Source organism: Trematomus bernacchii, unplaced genomic scaffold, assembly GCF_902827165.1.
Source record: "Trematomus bernacchii unplaced genomic scaffold, fTreBer1.1, whole genome shotgun sequence".
NCBI lineage: Eukaryota > Metazoa > Chordata > Actinopteri > Perciformes > Nototheniidae > Trematomus > Trematomus bernacchii.
The window spans coordinates 10,298,636-10,322,220 of NW_022987313.1; the positions used below are offsets into that span (position 1 = coordinate 10,298,636).

The following is a 23,585-nucleotide window of genomic DNA, read 5'->3' on the forward strand; positions in this document are numbered from 1 at the left end:
ACGTGTCCTTCCAAACTTCTAATGACATTATTCTTAATCACTGAGAGAAAGTCTCCCTAAACAAACCCTTCCAGTATGCACAACCACTGAAACCGCATCCTGGTGTTTCTCAACAGAACGTTAACCTGGTGACAGCGCATGTAATGCCTCACAGCGATGCTCGTACCCCAGTGTTGTGTTGTGTAATTCCTAAAGCCAGCGGTATCATCCATCAGTGAGCGCAGCATGAATTAGTGGGAAGAGAGGTGAGGCGGGGTGAAAAAGGAGAGACAAAGAGAGTGAGAGGGGAGGAATAACCTTTCTGTTGGGTAATATCTCCACGGCTTGAAGGCACCTTATGTAAACTGCTGGGTGTAATCTGGAAAACAGCAAAAAGGAAAGGTCAATGATGTATCTTCGTGCAGAGGAGGGACTGTGAAGCTCCTCAGAGGGGAACTACAGATGTAGATACACACGAGCATAAATGCAAAAGTCTGGAGATGAGAGACATGGCTCTGCAACACGGTGATTCATCAAAATTAAGCAGATGTAAACCTATACACAGTGTAACCCTAACACCCAATCTATCAGAAAGCTGCCTGTTGTCTCCGCTCTCCCACAGTTTAAATCTCTGCGCTGAATAATGGAATATTACTCCAGCATACACCTCCAGTAAATCATCATATACACACACTGCCTGCTGTATCATTCATTCCTGTTCAGTCCACTCTCAGTGATTTAAAGCGATTGCTTTAGCAGCGCAGGGCTTCACCCACACACATTCACAGCAAGTAAATCCGTCAGACGCATTTATCGTACAGAGCTTGATGCTGTGTGTGGGATTTCTAACGCATTGGGCATTTCAAATGGTGTTGATTAAAGAATGATATGAGTTTGTAATTTGAATTCCGTGCGATAAGTTTTGCCCCAAAAACAATAAAAAATACATATTTTCCTACTAGAGATGTCTGCCTTCTATCCGATATAATGGAACATGATGGCCAAAAAATACATTTGATAATCAGCAGTCATGTTTCTTTCCAGAAATCATGACACCAAGTATATTATAATGACTACGAAGAATTCTGCAGTATTTTTTATTAGATATTGCTTTTTAGTGGGGTCAATTTTTAAGGGCTCTGCATAACAGCTGTTATGGTAATTAGATGCTATGGTAATACCACTTTCTTGAATATAGCGTAGAGAAAATACATGTTAATGAAGTTGTTTTTCTTTATATTCTTTATATTACACTAGTAGCTCTTTGACGGCAGCGTTCCTGCATCAGGACATCACACTTTAGCTGAGAAGGTGAAGGCAAAGGCCTCATCAAAAGATCAAACTGCTTCCCGTGGACCCACCAGGGATGTGCTCCACTGTCCCCACAGGTCAGAGAACAGGTGACCCTTCACTCCAATAACCAGCAGCAGATGAGCCGGCGCAGGAAGACACGGCAGGAGTCCAGGAAGTGGCTCGGGTAGGAACATGTTTGGAGAGAGTGTTCTTTTAGGCAGGAGGGGGGTCTCTGGTTTATTTTTGGGGCCTTGGCGACATCCCTGCTGTTTTCCTGTTTTCTTTCCTTTAGTAGGTCTCAGGTTAGCGGGGACAGATAAAACAGGGGAAAGGAGACATTCCAGAGGAGCACACATTTATTTTTTCACACCGCAAAAGATTCAAATGGAAGCGCATTCATCTGATGGACTTCTAAAAAAGCCAAAACACTAGCTCGACAATAAACAAGTCGTTTTTTTTCCAAAGGGGAAAGCAATGGGTCAGCATTCACTCAGTTAAATGTCCAGTTTGAAAGGACTAATATGTAGATGTGGTGGGAAAATCCAAGAGACAACTACACAAATGATAATGATATTTGAAGCCAGTAGGTGGCAATCTTGTGAGCAACCCTCACCAAGCACCTGTGTCCCACTGAATGGAGGGTTACAGATTACAGGCTCTGGATCATTTCAGAGGGCTCTAATGATGCCGTCACAGCAGATACACTTGACTGTAAACAAAAATGCATTATCACAATGCAGAGCAGTGTCAAATGTATCAGAAATATATCATAAAACAGAACAAAAACAAAAAGATCTTATATGGTTCACCACTGTGGAGAGGATTGGAACAATGATTGTGCATCTCTGAAGGAGCTGCTCTGATTCATGTCTGCTAACCATCACAATATCAAGCTGCTATGATGCTTTAAAGTACCCCTTACCACTAAGCATGACATGCAAACCCAAGCTGAATGTCCGTGCCTTCCTCTGGCATCAGTGGGACATTACATTCATATTGCTGATTTTATCAAAGTCCTCACCATTGTTGTTTGCCTTCGGTCTATGTCTTTCATTTCCCCCCTCAGTCACTGCAATGATCCAAAATGATTATTGTTGCGCTGAGGAGGAAATTAATAAATCCCCGAGGAGGAAATAAGAGCTCCAGACAGTGTTGGTTCAGTGAAATACATGCATGCACATAAATGTACTTGTTATAGCATGTATCACGTAAAGTGTATCCTTGTAAAAGTGTATGCAAAAAGCAAATTTGGAATAAGGAATAAAAGGAAAATGTTTCATGCATTTGGATAACTGTAGTACTCTCGTTTTGTAAACTAAAGCCTTATGATAGACTCTTGACTAACAAACAACTTAACATCCATGTGCAGGTGATTGGTGAAACACAATATCTGCTTTTCTTCAGAACAACAAAGATTGTACAGGGGACTTTTGTACTGAGCACGTCTGAATATTAAACTCTGCCAACATTTATAATGTCAACAAACAACTGATCGCATCAGTTGAGCAATACTTTTAGGCACTGACTGAGCGAGCGCTGCTGTTGACAGATGCTGAGAGGAGCAGGGCTGTGATTGGTCCGTCGCGGTGGGTGTTTCCGCATTCCGCGCAGAGCTGTCGGCAGAAGTCGGAGCGAGGACCGTCGCGTGAAGAAAGCCTCCTCCAGTGATTCCCAGAGGAATAGCGGTCCATCGCCCGGAAGCAGACATGCCTTACATGTTCATCAGTACGCAGATCAGACTGGTGTGTATCTCGCATCTGTAAAATGACTCGTGTCGTTATTTTATATGTGTTTATTTTGCAGAGAAATGTAGCGCTAATCAATCAGGGTGTATATAGTTATGCAGTCGTCTGTTCCGTTCTGCAAACAACAAACAGTCAAGGCTACAAGCTGAGCATGCACAGTGCATATGGTTGTGTTATTTTCTGCCATGGTGCACTAAATGAAAAACACATGTTGCCCAGGGTTCGGCCTCTTGTTGCGCATGTTCATGTTGTTGTCTGCAAGACTCGAGCAGCCTAATTCTAAATCCTCTGAGAATCTGATGATCTATTTTTAGTCCGTCCATTTATTAGAGATTATGATCTGCACCTGCCAGAGGGCTGCAGGTGCACCAAGAGCTGCACAAACAACTGATATTGTTTTAGCAAAGCAAAATGTTTCTCAATCTGCACAGTTAATGTTGTTGAATTCTTCTTACAGGAGACTGGTCCAACTAACGTGGGGGATGAATATTCGGATCCAGCTCTCATGAACTACCTGGGAGCAAGGAAAACGACCATGCTGGGAAACAATTTGTGAGTATTGAAAATAGGACATTTTAATGGGTTGACACGATGTAAAAATGGCAGGTAACTAGTACATTGGGTCAAATCTGAAGATAGAAAGTAAGCAAGGAGATTTGCAGGCATTGTTTGTCTTACAAAAGCACCAAAAGGGTGGAGAATTTCTATTTCGATTCTATGACAATATCTCCACTAACATCCCACAAACAGGAAATAGAGAACTCTAATGGAACTCCCAGGGATACTGTGAATGTACTCACACTGGGCCATATTTCCATATTTAGGCACTTAACACTCATTTTGGCAGTTAACGGGTACATATTGGCGACAGAGCTGAGATCAGGTCACATGAAGGAGAAAAAAAAACTCCCAATGTGGTTGAGGAAGGCTGCTGCTTTGCAGATTTAGAGTAAACCATTCAAGCTGATGGAATACAGATCAGGGAAATGTTGTCATTGGCAATCTGATTCAAATTCTGCTGGGAAATGAACCAAGGTGTGGAAGGAAGTGAACAAGCACCAGAACAATTAACACGGTTCTACTTTCCAAGCAAAGTTTACTAAAAGACAGAGAAATCCCACATCTGTGAAAAGTAGAATGACTTTGTGTTTATGCTCATTTAGTGCCGAGTACCAGGTGGACGACCCGCCTCGCCTGGTGTTGGACAAACTGGAGAAGATGGGGTTCCGCGTGCAGGCCATGACGGGGGTGGGACAGACGCTGGTGTGGTGCCTGCTCAAGGAGACGGAGTGATCGGTCATGGTGCGAGGGTTGGCTGTATCATAATGCCTCCAGAAGAACAAATGTGAAGAACTTATTTTTTTAAACGTTGGCTCTACATTGAACACAACGACAGCTCAAAATCTGCCTTATCTCAGGCGTAAGGTTTCAGATTACCTTAAAGAGGTGAACAATTTCCGGGTAAAACTAAACTACATTCCAGACCTTTTGCCTATTGTTTGCTGTTTACTACTGGTGATCAAATGGGATTGTTAGGGAGTGAGGGCCAGTTTAAGTGTTTGCTAAATCATATGGCAGTAAAACTTAATAAAGCATGTCTCTAATTTCTGCCTGTACAAAAGACCTCACCCAGTTCTCCCCGTTTTCTGTCCAATAAATTAAACCCTACTCCAGATAGAGAGGATTATACTTGCAGCACTGTGTAAAGATGTTTTTGTAAGTTTATCATATGCTTATGATTAAAATGATGCATATTGATTGTAAACTTATGAATAAAAGAAAACAATCCTGTTGCAAAGGATACATGCCTCTGACGATAATTTAGACATGAGATAAAAAAGTGACGCTCTCGTTGTGAGCTATCGACACCTTACAGGGATGCTTCATGCCCAAAGATGAGGCACTAGCTCTGCAGCGAAACACACAGTGTGGGTTATTCAGCTAGTGGGAGCCAGATATCGCTGGGTGGTTTCAGTACAGCCTCCAGGTCTGATGGCATATGTCTGGGGCCAGCCCGGATCACTAACCCGCAAACCAGAAACTCTGCCAGCCAAACTCTTAACAGTCCTGCTGCCTCACACATGACTTAGCTTCAACTTCCGCACTGAAGATCAAAAATGTGCTGGTGCTTCCCAGTTGTGTGACGGCGGAGAATCCAGATGCTGTGTGCAGATGCCGGCGTGACAGCCTCGACAATATGAGGGAAAACGGGGCAGAAGGAGATGCTGTGAAGATTCCCAGGCTGTGCTGTAATTGTTGATAGGACGGAGCACACACCAGGCTCATCCTCCCATCCTGCTTTGCATGCAGCACAAGCCACTGTGGGCTCAGGGCAGGGTTGGTGGTGAATGTGTTTCCTGTAATTGTATTTCCTCTGTTGTCATTTGGACAGAGTTTGTGTGTTTCTGGGATTTTTTTTCATATTGCCTAGATTTGAAAAAGGCCACGCATAAACAAAACCATGTGATGAGGGGATTTTGCAGGAGGAGAGGAGCAGATGTCTCCGACCACACCGCTCCACAGCTGGACATTGTGTAACACAGCCATGGCGAGGCAGAACAGGAGTGGTGGAGAGATGAATAGCTGGGTTGGATCGGTGCAAGAAAAGCTGCCATATGGAGCTCCCCTAAATAACACAATGACAAGAGAAAGCGCAGCCACACAGGCCCAACAAATACAGACACTGCATTACAACATAGTCCCCCGAGGGACAGGAAAATAAGACGATTTGGATGGATAGTTGTTCCACAGGCAGAAGACCGAAACTGGGGGTGACCGCAACAGTTTGGCACTGAAACGTCTGACTCAATGTGGGTCACAGAGCGGTAGAGTGTCACTGCGGAGAGAATAAATAAGCAATATAGAGTATCTTCTGGGTATCGGTTACATAAGCCTATTATGAAACAGCGTATAAATTAATAACTTAACTTAGAGAAAATATCATAGGAAAGGAACAGTTTTTGAAGCAAGAGGCATGTTTTCAATTCAATCTGGTAATTGGACTTGTACGAAGTGAAGACACCAAGGTCAAAAAAAGTTTTGACCTTACATTTTCCTGCAATAATATGCATGATGGAAAAATGGATGCTCATGTTCTGCTTATGATTCCTGTAGCAGTTATCACACGGTAGAATTTCAGAGATCATTCCAGGATTCATAACGAAAGCTTTGGCTCTTTGCTGAGTTAGATGAGAAGATCGATACTACTCTCATGGTTGTCCTTTCGATTTGAATCCTGAGCCACATGTGGTTGTGTGGGGGGGGGTTATGTGCCAGACAATTGCTTGGCCGCGAGCAGTGACTTCTCTGGTAGTTGCCTTTCAACCTCACGGTGACAAGACTCCAGAAAAACCACCTTTCCCTGCCAAGAAAGAGTTCAGCACCTAACCCCGTGTCAAATGTGTTGTTTTGATTGTGTGGTTTTGGGACAGATTAAACAAACTAAACTTATTTTCTTTCTGACTGTCAAACGGACCTGAGCGAGCTGTCTGGTGGGAGGCGTGTGGTGCAGTGGGTTGTGCGTTGGTGTTCGGATCAGGGGGTCAAACCCCACTGCAGTCAGCATGTCGTTGTGTCCCTGGGCAAGACACTTCACCCCAAATTGCTCCTGTGGGGATTGCCCACAGTATTGAGTATGTAAGTCGCTTTGGATAAAAGCATCTAACAAGTGACATGTAATGTAATGTTTCTCCATGCTTGCAGGTTTTTAAGTTCAACTTAATGTCTTCTAGTAGTGTGTTAAGCTTCATTGGAATGTATTACTTTTATGACTAGAAAGAATATCCCCACAATCTTTAGAAAAACAAATATGAGTATGTGGAGGTTTAATGGAATACATTTAGATGAAACATCTGTTCATCTCAGTTTATTGCAGCAAAGTCAACAGACTAGATTTTGTAACCATCTGAAACAGATGGAACCGCAAACGCAATACATGCTGCAGGCTTGTACTCTTTATTTTGAACAAAAAGTCAAATTTACAATTAAAATATATACACGCAATAGTGTGCAGTACTGAGTCCTCCCTGCAGCCTGAGTATTATGATCCTACCTCTGGGTCACCACTGCAGCAGCTCTCACTTCTTCTCTACTCTGTCTCTCTGTCATCCTACGTTCTTATTAAAGGAAAAAAACATGACACGTCGATTAGAACCACAGATTTTAAAATGTTTCTTTTTAGTCATTAAAAATATTTATTTTTTAACATAGTGTATTGCATACAAAAAACAATAACAAACCAATTAAAAGGCTTTATGAAACTAAAGCCTAAAACAGGTATTGATGGATTTGTTGCAGGCTGGTACCGAGCTGTGCCGTGACTAGGCTTCCTCATCGTCTTCCTTCTGCATTTGTTCTATGAGCTTCTGTCGCTCAGCCGCCTGTCTCATCTTCATCATCACCACGCTCTCATAGTCGCGCTCATTTGACAGTTGACCCTGTAGAAGGGAGACAGAGGGAGGGGGGGGGTTATTATACCATGGAAAATGTAATAAAGACCATATTTCATCTGAAAGAACACATTATAGTCAAAATTGGATTCATTTCTGTCTGTGAATTCAGACACAATGAGGCTGTGATGTAACAATTGTAGCCTAAGCATTCATGGTTTTATAGGATAAATATTGATTTGTTGTCTCGGAGCCAAAGCCGAGAAAACCCAGAAGACATGACATCAACTGTGTTCACAGGGTGTGTAGAACTGCCCACGTGTAAATTGATCTACGAGTGTACACTTTGCGCAGTAGCCCTTTAATCAATATTTAAACAACATTTCCACTGATGCATTTCACTGGAAGGGAATCAGAGAAAAGTGAAACATGCCTGTATTTTATATCATGACAACATCGACTCGGGGCAGCACACGAATGACACCACTGTCACCGTCTGCTGTCTGTTTGCTTTCACGACAGGGTCTGTGGGCGCCCGGCGGAGGAGAGGCCGGCTCGATGGATGCTCTCATCTCTGTAACCATCGCCATGACGGCAGGGTGAACATGTATGAGACAGCAGCCCGCAGAGCCACTGTGACAGGGTAATTCCGCTGCCTGAGGTCATTAAACCCCAAAATGAGGGCTTGGATTAAGCCTGGCAGTCGCCCGGCCTCTTACTGTGTTTGTGTGATTTCTTTGAAGGGCCTGAGTTTGGCCGACGATGGCGACGGATTATCTTACTGTGGGGGGGGGGGGGAATCGGAGAGGGCAGCCACTGGCTAATGGCTAATCAAGCAGGGTGGAACACCAGACGTCTTACACACAAACACACAGGTCACGATCTATGCGGTAACACATCCAGAAACAAGACAGATGGACTCTTTTTTAAATATTATGATGCATAAAAAACACAAACATACACACTCACAGAGGCCATCGTTCCTATTTTTAAAGTGGAGGGAGGCCATGTATCCACAGAGTAGGCCATTGTTTTGTAGGATTATATCCATGAAGTCTGCACGGCCAAGGAAGTGTCTCTATAACAAGACAGTGGGCTGCAGCAGAGAGAGAGAGTGAGTGTGTGCATGAAGGACTGAAGGAGCGATTTGAGCAGGAGAGGTAGGTTCCTGTCAGTGCGCTAGCCGAGCATCTGGAAAACATCACGGGGACTCCAGCATCTATGTGCTGAGAGAAAGAGGGTAAGTATGGAGGAAGAAGAGAGGAGAGGGTCGGTGAGGGGAAGTTACCACCCCCCCCCCCCCCCACTCCACCCCTGGATTGAGGAAAGCTGCGATTATCATTCCAGTAATGTGAGCTCAAGCCCTTGTCTGACACGTAACTCTGAAATATCACGCGAGCACCATTAGGTAAATAAACAAGTCTTGCATCTTCCAATTAAACAAAACACAAGCAAATATACATGCAAGCCGCTGAGCTCTTTTTCAGGAGCTCCACTCTGCCCTGCCCTCTAGTGGCCGCTACGCTGAAGTGCAGGGGGAGAAATGTCACGATTGGTCACTGACCTACTCTCTTCCCGATGTGGTCAAGGGCGGACTGTACCACGCTAATGACTTAGGGGGAATTCTGAGCATTAGCAGGTGCTTTATGGGCAGCGTGACGCATTTCTTCTCAGGATGAGGGCCGTTTCCTTGCCTGAGGTGTTGTTAGCTTATGTACATGTTTAGCCAGTGCATCACCCTGTAACTAAACACTTGGTTGTGTACGTATATGTGTGTGCGTGTGTGTTGCAGTAACACTGGGGCCCAGGGTGAGGAGGAAACCGCAGAACACAAACAATGGGGGCCCCCTTACAAAGCCAAGAGAGCGGGGCACAAGGCCACCGCAGAGGTAGGATAGTAGTAAAACACACACACGCACACAAACAAGCTGAGGATTAGCTGTGTGACATCAGCGCATGGCCAGGCCTCCAACCAGCACACCCCAGCCTGACCCCGGGCCAGAAATGACATCATGAATACCACCAGTGCTGTGAGTCAGGCAGTGTAACACACACACACACACACACACACACACACTCTCACACTCCTTCCCACACACAGCAGGAGGCATCTCTCAGCACAGGTGGCCACTGTGTTCCCCCGGCACGAGTTGTCAGATCAGCTGCACATTACACCATTCCTCAATGTGTGTTTGGGTGAGATGTGTGTGAGAGTGGAAGCGTGTGAGCACGAGTCAATGTGTACTTGAGGAAACAAGTGTGTGTGAATGCCCTAGAGAAGGGACGAGTGTGGACTAGGGTGGATGTAAGATATCGCTATCAGTACAAAAAAGAAAAAGTTTTTCTGTCAACTCTTACTAGCATGAGAAGAAGTTTCTGACTCTAAAAGTAGTTTTTTTACGGACAAACGTATATATATGAACACAAATTTAAGATCCAGTATGAGGAGTTTAAAGGCCAGGCATAAGGGAAAGAATGAAAGGAGAAAGATTAATTTTTTTTTTTTTTAGACTTCCAGGCGAGGTAAAGAAGGATTTATTTCTTTATATACGAAAAAGACTCATTTGGAGAATAAGGTAGAAATATCAATAATCTATCTATTACGTGCATCAACTAAAACGTTTACTTTCACCAAAATACAAAACACAAATTGTGTATATGATGTTTTCCTTCTTAAAAATGTCCCTTATGCATTTCCCAACTAAAACATCAGGACAAAGATCTCCGAAATCAGGGTTAAGATCTTGTGGCTGTTCTGCATATTCTTCACATAATTTACATTCTCATCAAAACCATCCCCTCGTGCCCTACATCCATTATGTTTCTTCACTCATTTATTCTGGTTAGGTATTTAATTTGTTGCATACACAAAGATCTCGACAGCTGACATCACTTTCCTGTTACTGTGCTATTGATGCACCTAAACGGGAGACCACACAACTTCACTGCCACACGGAAAGAGTTGACATGCAATAAGCGCAATTTTGTTTTCTTCACAATCAGATAGTATAAAGCTCATGAATATTTTGTAATGCATTGTCAGTAAACAGTGCGTCAACCCCAAGCATTATAAATGATTGTAAATGTAAATGAACACTAAGAAAAAAACAGAGACTATATAAACATGCTTGTGCAGCTACTTGATACACAATTTAAGCCACCAACGTAATAAACTGGACATTAAAAGCTTTGTGAAAATGTAATTTAAATATACTTCTTGGAGGATTGTATTGCTCCAGCCACTGAAATTACACTGTAGTAACTTTTAAACATTATACTGTCCCTTAACTTTGTAGCCTGAGAGGTTACCAATTTGTGTTAGATGACTGGATTACTCATTAACACCACTAACTATCAGACATCTCAAAGCCAAGAACTTCACAGACTTTGCTGCCAAGGGAAGAAATGGCTTCGTCTTCACAACCCCGCTCTGTGGTGCCGGCTAACATGCCTGCCTCTAATGCACTCTGGTGAAGTTAATCAAGGAGCTATTTATCTGAAGCGTGTGTGGTGGCGTGGTGTGTGTGTGTGTGTGTGTCACGGACCTATGGAGTAGGTGATTTATGAGAGGCGAACACTTATTTAGAAATCATTTGTGTGTGTGTCTTTGTGTGGGAGTGTGTGAGTGTGTGTGTGTGTGTGTGTGTGGGGGGGGGGGGGGGTGGTGGCCCGAGCACTCCTGCTAACTCAAACAAACAGTCGGGTACTGCACATGCAACGCTGGAGCCAAGGTGAAATTCCTCCGCAGACAAAACTGAAGCTTTGTAAATGGTGGAGGATTAATCATCGTTCATTATAAGACTCGCAGACATAAAACCCTGAAGGTCTGGTCTATTATAATGTTTTTGTTAGTGAAGGACAAACACTACACAGAGATTAAGACCCAAATGTACTTCCTGTATTTAACCCTTTGGATGCACATGTAGTTCAAACATCTGTTTTTTGAACGGAATTCCCAGGCAAGCCCTCCTTTCCTTTGATCATTGACTCTGACAATTAATGTGTATGTAAACTGTAAAGATTTACAAGGTATTTACTGTGTAAAGTTGTGCTGCAATATAAAAAGCGACAATGCATATTTCCTTATTTTCTCTGAGACTAAATCAAAAATAACGGCAGTGGATAAAACATTTTTTTAAAAAGATTTTAGATTAGAGGCACTACAGTTCCTGGATGAACTGCTGTACAGGAAGTGATAGCTGCGTGTGGACTGTAGATAGCCAATAACACTCAAAAGTTATTCAAGGGAGAAAAACGTCAATGGATTTGAAGTGCGATGGAAGTGTGTGAGCGTCTGTGTGTGTGCGTGTAGGCATGTGGTTGTAGGTGGTCACGGTATTAAGACAGAATAGAACCCTGTTGGACGGGGAGGGAGAGAGCCTTTTGGAAGCTGTTAAAGTTAAAGAAATAAACAGCGAAAAGAGAAATGGCAGCGAAGGCCTGAACTCCCGGTGCCCTGGCATTGCTCTTTATGATGGATGAGCTCAGGGATCCTAGAATAGGGAGATGTGGGGGTTTGGCCTCTTTAATATCCAACAATACATCGTTGTAAAAGCAAAATGATGTCTTTCACATCCTGGCCTTCCGGGAAAAGCCCTCTGATTGCAACAGACTTCTCAAAAGTGGCCACAGGACTGGTAAGAATGCAGTCTGAACCTTGGAGATGTCAAGGGAGGAAAAAAATAAAATGAAATCAAGGTTCCAAACATAACATTTAAAATGTCTGTGCACGGGTCCTTATCTATATTATGTCGTGTTACGTGCAGAACAAACCAGCGGTGGAATGTATCCTGCTGTGTAACTGTTTACATCATACCTCCAGTCTTCAAAGTAATGTAAATATCTCAATCATGATTTTATAATTACTAATGATTCTGTGCCAGGAGACACAGCAGTACTTTCCCAGCCTTCACTGACAGAATAAGTATGTAATGAGCTATGCATATGTACATTACTTTTTTTTTGCTCAATCATGAAAAACACTAAATAGAAAGCTTTATACATTGTATACGTTCAAACCCATAAATAAAGATCAACAAAAGTACGGAATTTCTGTATTGAATATCACCAAATTACCATTTTATAACATTTCTTTGAGGGAGAATACTAAGTCCACAAGAATTCCCGTAAAAATCATATTTCTCTGACGGAAAAACAGATGCTGCATTTCCTGCTTTATGTCCAATTTAACACGAAGTCCTGAACACATTTGCAAATAGTTAAAAATGTGGGATGGTGCTAGAAAGAAAAAACAGGCACCGCAACGTATTTATGTCTAAAACCTACATGTAAATAATTAAGTTACTTTGTGTTTTTGTGGTATTTGGCATCAATATACATTACCTTCCCAGAAATGTATGTATCTCCTTTAATCATCCAGATGTGTCATCATGTTGGTTCCTCACTTGATTAGAGGCTACTGTAAGCTTTGTCATGTGATAATGAGTCTGCACTTGATATTCAAAAAGATAACACCTGGACTTTGACTGATGTCAGATCTTTGTCATGTGGCAAATGAGAAGCAGTACTTCCTCTAAGCAGCCAGACTGCCAGACCTTTGTTGGAGCACATTCAAAAGTGATCATACCAGAGTCATATCTTTGGAGACAAACAGTGACGACAATGGTTGGGATGATGACGCATGCTTTCACCAGAATGGATTAAAGGACATGACGAAGAGTAGCTACTGGGAACTGATTTGGAGACAGATGGTTTCGTGGACGACCCAAGATTGAGCAATGAATGGACCGTCTAGACTCATTCTTGACATACCCATTCATAGATGTACTACAATCAAATTGTATCGCAAGTATAGTTTGTCCGATGTTTGCAGTCATTTGGATAATGTTTTTCATATAAAACAATTTGACAGTTCTTGTAAATCTCGTCTAGATGCTGCTGGCAGTCTGAGGGCCTCGATACAGCGGAAGCTGAAGAACACACAACAAAGAGCCAGAAGAATATCCACCAAAGCCTCAGTTTGGGTTTCTAGCGCCAGTCAAAGCAATATCTGGAAGCACTTTTTATCCTGCAACAACAACAAAATATGCAGCATCCCAGATTTCAGGCCCAGCATAGCTGCATCCAACCACACTGCCCGCTATGGTCAGGCCTTAGAAAAGAGGCTTATACAGAAGTCCAGCTAAGGCTTAACGTACCAGCCCTGAAACTACATAGCATGCAAACATAACTGCAGCGTGAGGCCGACCTTGGTCAGTCAGAAGGTCTTATAAGGCCATCCCAGCACTACAGATAACCTGAGCTCTTCACCCTGATTGTCTTCCAGCATTAAAGCAGCTTTGTGATTATAGGTGGAGAAAGTATGGGGTTTCTCAGAAGAAAGATGTTTTTAAAATGTTCCGTTTCGATCTTGAGTAAATGTTATGATAATTTAATTTGCGTAAGTAATTGTGTCGGCTCTTACACACTGGTCTGGCGCTGGAGTGCAGGGCGGGAGAAGAGATGATCACACGGCCTGCCTATTGTTTATTGGATCCATTTGAAAGGAAAGGAGGAGTAGTGAAAGATATGATTTGTCCATTTCCTTAACATCCTGCATGTTTAAGTCTAATGAATAAGGATAAATGGATCCACAGCCGTGTCCTCCTTTCGGTTGGAACACTATGTTCTGTCGAAGTTGGTTGGGAACCCAGAGCATGACTGTGTCTAAGTTTGAATATATTCTCCTTATAAACACTGGGACTCGAGTTGAAGAATATAATATTTTTTTTTTTTTTAACTTTCCAAACCATTATGCAACCAAAATGGCATGAACATAAGTAACAATTACTCCTCGTGAGAGCACAACAAAGGGCTTTAACCCTGCCATTTTTAACACAAATAAATTCCAAAGAGCAGGGAAAAAGGTTTGCTGTTCTGACACAATTTCCATTCCTTTGTTGCTACAGCATTCATAAAGGCAAAGGCAACATGCCGGGGGCGTGAGAATTGGAAATGCAACAAGTTATCTCTCCTGTGCAACCCAGCGTGCCTGTACATACATGTCTGTGTGTCATAGTGTGCTTTGATTACACAGAGAAACTAAAGGCCTCCAGTCAGGCAGAAGGGCCTGTGGAGCGGGCTTTAGACACGCCAGCAGCAGGCAGGAAATCAGCAAACCAGCAGCGCTCAGGGACAATGACATGGAGATTAGAGATCAGTTAACCCCCTCCACTGGGTGGCTGACCCGTTTGTTCACTGACGATGACTTCCCTTTTAGACACAAGCACTCAATCTATGAACCACACGCAAACTGTCGTACACTCAGTAACCCATTCCAACTTGACTTCAAGCTCTCCGTTTTCTGTTTCTCCCACCACTGTCCCACAGGTAATGGGTGCAGCCAATCTGACCGCAGGAATTACTTTAACACTTATGACTAAAAAGCCAGCTCACTCCGCAATTAGGATGATATCATCTGACGGCTGGCAACCATTCTAAAGCGGGACGACTACAACGTAAACTAAAAGCCTTGAGGGGAAAAAAGGAAGGAAAGCCTTTACCTGGACGGACCGCTTAGCGCTCTTGTACTCTGACCTCACCTGGCTAATCTCTCAGGCAAAGAATACTTTTACCGGCAACACACCTGAATCACTCTTCAATGCGAGAGGGAGTTTACACTGGAGAGGATTAGCTAAAATAAGAAAGGGATCAAATGTCCAAGGGCTGAAAAAACGTGCTTACTAGACAAAGGTAAGAGACACTCTTTAGGCATTTAAATGCTACAGTTTATTGTAAAAGTTGACTGTGATTATGTGACTGAGGAGAAGTCACTCAGTCTGTTGTTGTGTGTCTAGGCTGCTCAGTGAGATCTTCTGTAACCGTTGAACAAGCCCCATCATGTCGAGGATCATTTCGTCAGGGTGTGCAGGTAGACGCTGCCCATTTTCCTGACAGAGACGTGTGTGCATTTGTTGGATTCAAATATCTTGTATTTGCTCAGCAAGACAGGTAAGAACACATTCATCTTTATCCTATTGTTTTCTAGACAAACTGCATTAAAGGAATAATCTGGAATTAGTGTTAACCCGTAGTTAAAGTTTACATTAGACAGATTTGTTGTCCGCTTCAGAGATTTATGGCAGCATTGAGGAAGTTTTTTTTTTTAATCGTTTCTTGGCCAATCTGTTTTAATGGGGCTTCTTTAATTTTTTACTTGATCATGAAGTGTTTCCCGAACAAGATTCTCATGGCTGAAATCCTAACACTCCTCCTTGGCCAAACTGACATGTTTGGAAAGGAATGCTGTTGTGTCCACGCTCTCCAATCTCCCGCTGCTACTAAAGTGCCGATAAAACCTTTACAGGCCAACAAAACCTGTTTGCTGTAGTGGCTTACAAACGTACAGAGTGAGTGTTTCAAGTCACGAACGCAGATCTAATGTGGGCCGAGCTGTTTGGGAGACCGTAAAATCACAGACACTGGGCAGATTATCTAATCGACATGCCAGCGTTGATGAACCGAGTTCTGTTTTACTCAATAAAATTATTATAGGTCACGGAACGCAGAATTATGTTGTTGTTTTTAGGACAAAATAAGACTTTAATTTTAAGTGTTATTGTATTGGTTAAATGTGACCATGAATGTTTCCTTTTAAGTTTTGATGGTGGATATAAACATTTTTATAATAACGCCAAACTACATTACAGAACTTAGTTTGAACTGTGTTGCCTACAGTGTTGTTTATGTAATAAAAATATCTAATTGTATTCACTTCCACATCCAGAGTCTATCTCTCACACTACAGCAAAATAAAACAACTGAACTACAGCTATTTGTATTTTTTTTTACAAAATCAGAAACATATGTTCAAATGTGATTTTGTGTTATCGTGATTTCTGTCAGAAGTTACGGTAAACCTCATGTTCTTCCAAAAACGAAATGTGAAGAAATATGATTCACTTTAACATGCAGGATAACAACAACCGTTTGGGAACATGCATTTGTGTTGCTTTTGTTACGGGAAGTGATAAGAAGGCTAATAGACTTCCTTAAGAGAATAGGCTGCAGACCACACCTGCATTCACGGGAAGAAACAGGGATCTGAAAAGTAAATATTTAGAAATGGAAGCTTCAAAGCATTGTTCGAACAACTCTGTACTGCCAAATAATATCAAGTATATTAAATGAAAATCAAGTGGAGCAGGTGCAATCTCTTAACAATTGCTCCCGATTCACATCAAGCCGACTGAATCAGTCCAAAACGTACAACTGGTGCTACAATTACAAGCACAAGCACAGACATGCGCCATATTTTCGCATGATGTGAAGGAGGCCTGAGCGATCAAAAACGGATCTATACGTGTCAGTGTTTTTTTTATATCAAGAATGGCTGTCATGCATGAAAAACATTTAATTGTACAATTGGGTTTATATGTTTTTTACTTGTTATCCTTACTAAGAAGTGCAATCAAGTTATTAACTTGGTGAATTATAATTTCTCTTCTCTTGTGTTTTGATGCAGATGGAATTATGAGCTTCATCACTTCCTAAGGAATCCTTGTCGAACAAAGAAGGATAAAGGATTTAAAGACTGAGGATATATAAAAAAAGGATAGATAAACATTTAGGTTTCTCTCACAGTATCTGCCAAGATGCCCCTCAGAACATCGTTGCACAGAAAGCCAGCCTCCGGTCGTTGGCCCAACAGGAACACCAAGCGCAGGGAGGTGCTGTCTGTCAACATGATCAGCCTCCCACTGGCTGATTTCCGCCACCTCTCACATATTGGCAACGATTCCCACACAGACAGCTTTGGAGATCTGTCGTTCTTAAAGATGGGCCACAATCTGCTTTTACAGAGCTCCCAGAGCGAGCAGAATCTTTTCCTGGCCTGCTCTCCCCCGCCAAAGCCCCCTCGTGTGAACCTGGAGGAGGCCGAGGGCTCCGAGAGCCCCGACTGGCATGTAGGCCGCCTGCACATGTCCCAGAAAAAAAAGATATGCAACTCTATGCCGCTGCTGGACAATGAGGAAGCAGAGATGGAAAAGGAGGATGGGTACAAAAGAGGGAATAATGTTGCTCCCAACCTGGCTCACAGCGGTGGACGGGGCAGTCTGAATTCAGACAGAGATGAAGACTCCACAGAGACTTTTGACAAAACTGTTGGACCGCAGCATAAGGAGGAGGACAGTGGCTTTTCTTTCAGCCTCGACCTGGGCCCTTCAATCCTGGATGATGTCCTCCAGGTGATGGACAAACTCCACAAATAGACAGCATAGGAGCCAGGCCGTCAGCAAGGCTTTACTAAGGTTTGGAATATGGAGAAAATATCCAATTCGGCAACCTTCTATTGGGATATGATCCGGATTTTATGGACAAAACAATACCCTAAAGCAGTTCTTGTTGAAATAAATCTGGAGATTTCTGATAATACCTGGGAACCAAGTAAAGACCCAATCCTTTCGGGAGAACTTGACTCACCCTGCTTTAATGGATGTAAACTACTATTTTAAACCAAAACTGATTTACAGGATGAAAATGCTGATTTATTTTTGACTATTTCAGGAAAACATTTTTGCTTTTTGAATATGAGCACCATTGTGTCTGCACACATTGGTCCACAACATTTGTTAAACATTAAACCTTAAAAAAAATGTAAAAGGGGAAACCTAGAAATGACAAGAACCCATAGGTAATGTTCTCCTAGAGTTACCCCTTGGAGAGGTGGATACAATGTTTTAGTTAATAATTGAACTCTGACGGATGTCAAACTCCGAGCTGGACATTTTCACCTCTTCTTACTTTGCTCCTTTGCTTATGTAATCCCTCAAACCACAAAGCAGAGCACTGACGACGGCTGTTAAGACTTAAGAGTGTTGTGTTTAAGAAAAGAAAAGCTGCGGCTGGAATCCAAGGTCCTCGAGCTGTGATGTCTTGGCTCTTGGCGTGCTTGCCAATCTATTGTGTGCAGAGGGCAATTTTTCCTCCGCACGCATCCCAGAGGCCCCACTCATAGGTAGACCAAGGTACCCCCCATCTCTCATTCCCAACAATGCAGTGAAAACAAACACTTAGCTCTGCTTCCAATAAAAGCCAGCCAGTGGTGGCAGGTTGGGCTGCAGACCAAGTTGGGCCACAGGTCCAAGACCTTAGATGAAAAAAAAAAAGTTGGAGTAGGCTGTTTTCTTAGCTGCAAATCAGAGTCCGATGCTCTGGTGAGTGGCGCACGAGAAGGAAAGTGGTAAAGGGTAACGTGATACTTCCACATATGCAGGGGGTGTCAAGGGAGGAGGACCAGAGACATCCATTACTGCAGCAAAAGTCCTGATGAGGGTTTAAACACTACCTTCTGACAAAACAGACCCCCGTCACGTGAAGAACGCACGCTTGAATCTCACATACGTTGGCACACAAGTATAGAGAAACACACATGTACTTCATGTAAGCACGCATGGTCAAACTGAGATTTGTGCAGACAATCTAGGTCCACTTTGCTAAGGCCTGGAGAGCTGGGACAGAGCCTCAGTCTGTGCCTTTGTGGGGGGTTGCCAGGAAAGCCTGTGGGGCAAACCCAGAACCCGTCGCATTCCTGAGTTCCCAACGGGGCATTCTGCAAAATATACCAACCACAAGTGTCCCGCTTCGAGCAATAGATTTAGAATTCTATGTATGTCCAAACAGAAACAGCAACGTCTGCACTGTATATCTGTTTTGCCATCTCCCATTTTAAAGTGGATATCACTGTTCATTTTTCTTTTATATGATTTGACAGTAACGCATTGTGAACGTTTTTTTTTTCTGGATTGAATGTACTGTTTTGTATTTTTGAGAAGTAAAGAAAAATATCTTTCGAATTCCAAGATTGGTGGTTTTGTGGGATAGAGCTGCTCGTGTCAACATTTTAACAGAGCTCGTATATGAGATTGTTTACACACCCTGATGGACAGACATTTATTTGGCTTTTCATCTGTCAGAAGTCACTGAGCAGGCAATTAGCCTTGCCTAACAGTTTCTCCAGATAGCCTTGGATTATCCAACAAAGCATGCAGCACAACATTATTTCAAGGTGGAGACACACAAGCCCAAATTACACAGGCATGTCGAGCAGGATTTCATGTAGACTCAAATACTGTGTTACAGTGAACTGGACTTTAAAGCAACTGTCTGAGGCACACCTGCATCATAAAGAGGTGACATTAAATAGCTAACCAGGGTGTGTCTATTGTTTGTCAGACTTTTCTTTACAGGCTACCTTTTCCAGATAAGCAGGGGAAAGAGAATTTCAGTTCCCAAGACTTTATATTGGACAGTGTCTGGCTGATATCATGAAAGACGATCAAAGTCTCATTGATTTGAAAGAGGCAGAAGAATTGTGAAATGTCAAGATCGCCACATATTGTGAAACTAAGTAGGGGTTAAAAACGTCAACATAAAAGAAAACATAATATCAAAGCATATTGGTATTCAATGCACAACAACCATTCTTGATATTCAAAAAAACATTTTAAAAGTTTTTTGAAAATCCCAAAATTCTTTACAAATTCAAATCTCGTTTTGGCTTGGCTGAAAAGGCCTTGGCTGCCATGACGACACAAGCTCTCAGTTCTAAGAATCACATAAACTTAAGCTCAACAAGTGTTTAGCCACATGACTGATGCGAGAAGAAAGAGCCTGTAATTGAGGACAAATGATCTTGTCTGCACAGCACATACTGGCCGAGCTGTGAAGTATCCCAATCACATCTGGAACCACTTCTCTCCCTGCAGAAATCTCAACGTGCCGTCATACAGAATACTGAGATATCTTGTCATCTCACTAAATAGAAGCTCTTATGAGTTGTTTATTTTGTCAGGTACAAACTAAAAAACTTTAAATATTGTTTTGGCATATAAGATGGTGTCCGTATACTGTTATTACAGCTCCTACTCGACCTGATGCTACTGAAATGTACTCAATGGTTTCACACACACAACGGGGGATTTTGTGAAACTGATATTGTTTATTCCGCCTGTATGTCGGAACATACAAGCTATAGACGGTAACGGCGATAAACAACAGCTATCCCCTCTCATGATAATAATAATAATAGATTTATTTTGTTAGCGCTTTTACAGGTGCTCAAAGACACTTTACAGATATAGTGAAAAGAAAAGAACAAATAAATATATATAGTTAAAGTCAAATTAAAATCAAGCAATACAAAAACAATCACACATTAAAAGCCAGATTGAAGAGGGGAGTTTTTGTAAATTATGATACGTATAATTAACTGAGTGTACCATAATTATTCATTTGTGACCAAACCATAATCAAACAATTCATTCTGCGTCTAATGAGAAAACATATCTGTGTATTTTAGGCTTCCCTAAACCAGTGTATATTTTCTGTAAACTGTGTGGTCTTGTGTTCCTTGAGGGTTTTGGTACATATCCCCAACCTTGAATATAATGTCTTGTTTCTCTCGACTCACACCTCCTCCCACTCCCCACGGGCTCCATTGGCACGTCCACTCTCTACCAGCCATCAGCCTCGCCACATTGGGTGCCAGTGCCTTCTCCCAAGATGCATTTAAACCTTTGGAACTCACTACACTGGACTCCATTACAGAAGTAAAAACTGCTCTTATAACCCATTTTTTTTATAGCTTACTCACTTAACTGCATCTTATTTTTTACTGCAACATTAATTTAAACTCTTTGCTGAGCTATGCTCTGTTGCTTATTGTATTGTAAGTTACTTTTGATTTCATCAATGTTTAATAACTAATCTAAACCATCCGATCCAGTCAAATATGATAAATATTAATATCAGGTACTAAACAATTATAGTTATAATGATATTTGTTCCTTCTAGTAAATCCTAAAGTCCCTTATCTCTACTCAGAGAGCGGGTCAGGCCACGGTGGACTGTGCCACATGCAGAGCATCTCTTCCAGACTCAGGGGCTATTTTAGGTGAGAGTGCACTTTTCAAGCACGAGCAAACCAGCGGGTTGGAAAAACAATCCGAGAATAGCAGATCTGCTGCATCTGGTTTCTGTCGTGACAAGCCCGCGATGGCTCTCCAGCTCTAGATGGAAGAAGCAGGCGTAGGAAGCTCAAATTCAAAGGCTTTACGATAGATTCATGTTAAATAATATGGTACGCTAAACTGTGCTATGAACCATGAATCAAGACACAGTGATTTATGATGGTATTATATCTCCGGAGACACGAGCATTAAGTCTGGCAGAGAAAGAAAATAGTTAGATAGGGATTCTATAGCCGAGAAAGTCACGAAGGTTAGATATGAATCATAAGTCACATTCTCGCATGTGAAATCACAGTTTGATGTGTCAGCTTTCTTTAAACGCTACATTTAAATGTACAGTATGTAAGGCATGCACTCTTTCTGTAAGCCCACGGGCCACAATTATTCACCACTTTAAACAACGGTTTATTATCTTTATTTGAGTCAGGCAACGTGACTCATTCAGAATTCACTGAGATTTGCAACTGTTTAATTCAATGCTAATATAGCTACTGAGAATTTCCCAAGCACTTCTTTCATATTCATGGCCAGTTCCCAATCTCTTACTAAATTATATCAAAGGGTGAAGACACAACAACATCCATTCCCAAGAGAGGGGTCTGAATTGAGTCAGGAATAGGGGAGCACATGGTTCGGAAGATGCGCCCCTTCCTTATTTTTGCACTTTTTAATATCCATGGTGAGTTAAACAGTTCATTTGGGTGTCCCGTGAAAGCAGTGAAAATCAAAAACACATCATGGTATAGTTAGTATTATTCAAGGTCTCAGGACTATTCAAGGGGAATTGTGCACCCTCTCCATTAGGCCCTTCACATTGGCCCCAAATTCATTCAGCAGAGCTGGAACTGAAGCTGAGGCTGAAGTCATACGTCTGTGTCTCCGAGCTCCCTGCAGTGAGACCCTGACTCTCTGACTGATGTGTTTGGATTGATGAGGTTAAAGAAGCACTGGTCCTCACCGAGGCTGCTGCTCTGTGAGTGCAGCTGGCTGGTGTGGGGTTGCAATGCAAGAGTACAGGACAGCAGAGGAATCAGATTTTTAGATTTCAGATAGTCGTGGGAGAAGGACCTCCAAGGCTTTGGCTTCTTATTACGTCTATCTCTTTTTCTCAAATGCCCCCCCATGTCCACTGACCCCGAGCCAGATGTGGAACAACATTACTAATATCTACACTGGTTCACCCAATATGTCAGGTGGGGCCTCTTTAGCGAGAACTTTTCTCGCTGATGGCTAATGTGAAAATTACCCGGTCATAGTAATGTTTTTATTCCAGTGTGCAGGACAAAAAAAGAAAGATGAAGCAATCCGTTTTGGATATATGTAACGCAAAACGGGTTACCATAATAACATTTAAAGAGATTAGTGTGACAAGTCCCAGTGTGCAGGCTGAGCCTCACATGCTAGCCTTGACAAGGGGGTCCGACACAGAGTGGAGAGGTGAAGCCCAGTTCAGCAGCAGCTCTGCAGATAGAGAGAGTCTACTGATCCAAAATCCCTCACAGGTAAGGATCACAACATGAAAGAAGTGAAATGGACACAGTGGGTTTGAAAAAAGACATTACTTCATACTAATGTAATGTCAAGTTAAAAAAGGACAAAAAAAAACCTTTGTAGTTTCTCCGTGGATATGGCTCAAATGAGATTATCCTTGGACAGGAAAAGAGTTAGTGTACCTTTGGTGTGTGCATGCGAGCTGTAGCGAAAGACAACATTTTAGGCGTGCAAAATCAAATTTCAAAAAGTCGAGATTGTAGCACGAACTACTACATGATTTCCAAGTCACGAGAGGCAACACATCAGAGGGAAAATGTATTAAGAGTTTCTGAATAAAGCATCTGGGGTTTGTGCAGTAAACCTTTGGCCTGCAGAAAGTAAATCCTTCAAATAAAAAAATAAAACACATTACACCTAAAATAATAAATATTGTATTATCAACAGCAATACAGGCTCACTTGGCACCCATGCAGACATCCAGTCAGTCTGACGTGCCATGCTACCATTATTTCACTCTGCTTCTCTTGGGTTGCCATGTGACTCTGCATTCCTGGGGTCTCCCAGGTTAGGTGTGTTAATGAGTGGCCGGCCGGGGGCTTCGGGCCAGTGCAGGGCCAGCGCCTCACCCACTCCAAAGCAAATAAACGGAGACCCATTCAACAAATCACATTGTTTTACACCAGACTAGGGGAGTGCAGGCACTGGGGTAATATTTC

At 42.4% G+C, this 23,585-nt stretch overlaps 3 protein-coding genes across 5 annotated transcripts in view; 2 read left to right on the top strand and 1 right to left on the bottom strand.

The window, feature by feature from the left end:
* The first annotated feature begins 2,833 nt into the window (after positions 1-2,833).
* gchfr (GTP cyclohydrolase I feedback regulator) lies at positions 2,834-4,820 on the top strand. Its single transcript, XM_034122719.1, has 3 exons — positions 2,834-3,014; positions 3,475-3,569; positions 4,181-4,820. The coding sequence occupies exons 1-3, from the start codon at positions 2,979-2,981 to the stop codon at positions 4,308-4,310; spliced, it is 261 nt and encodes an 86-aa protein (XP_033978610.1). The 5' UTR covers positions 2,834-2,978; the 3' UTR covers positions 4,311-4,820.
* A 2,058-nt stretch (positions 4,821-6,878) lies between these two features.
* Positions 6,879-23,585, bottom strand: part of dnajc17 (DnaJ (Hsp40) homolog, subfamily C, member 17) — a 32,707-nt gene continuing 16,000 nt past the window's right edge. Inside the window, exons 11-12 of one of the 2 annotated variants that reach the window (XR_004555259.1) lie at positions 7,256-7,453; positions 6,879-7,132 (exon numbers count right to left, since the gene is read on the bottom strand). Coding sequence is in view for 1 of the 2 variants with exons in the window: in XM_034122562.1 (XP_033978453.1) it covers positions 7,337-7,453 (117 nt within the window). In the remaining variant the exon portion in view is untranslated. Of the gene's footprint in view, positions 7,133-7,173; positions 7,454-23,585 lie in introns of those variants that run through there. The other variant, XM_034122562.1, reaches the window with a different exon arrangement.
* LOC117476201 (cdc42 effector protein 3) lies at positions 14,556-19,206 on the top strand. Of its 2 annotated transcripts, XM_034122579.1 has the most exons (3): positions 14,556-15,097; positions 15,202-15,355; positions 16,869-19,206. In XM_034122579.1, the coding sequence occupies exon 3, from the start codon at positions 16,999-17,001 to the stop codon at positions 17,614-17,616; it is 618 nt and encodes a 205-aa protein (XP_033978470.1). In that variant the 5' UTR covers positions 14,556-15,097; positions 15,202-15,355; positions 16,869-16,998; the 3' UTR covers positions 17,617-19,206. The 2 variants fall into 2 exon arrangements, with proteins under 2 accessions (XP_033978470.1, XP_033978476.1); XM_034122585.1 differs by lacking the exons at positions 14,556-15,097; positions 15,202-15,355 and adding an exon at positions 15,367-15,753.

Coding starts and splice junctions, on each gene's coding strand:
- gchfr (XM_034122719.1), top strand. CDS start 2,979: ATGCCTTACATGTTCATCAGTACGCAGATCAGACTG. Junction 3,015..3,474: donor TCAGTACGCAGATCAGACTG/GTGTGTATCTCG, acceptor TTCTTCTTACAG/GAGACTGGTCCAACTAACGT. Junction 3,570..4,180: donor ACCATGCTGGGAAACAATTT/GTGAGTATTGAA, acceptor ATGCTCATTTAG/TGCCGAGTACCAGGTGGACG.
- LOC117476201 (XM_034122579.1), top strand. CDS start 16,999: ATGCCCCTCAGAACATCGTTGCACAGAAAGCCAGCCTCCGGTCGTTGG.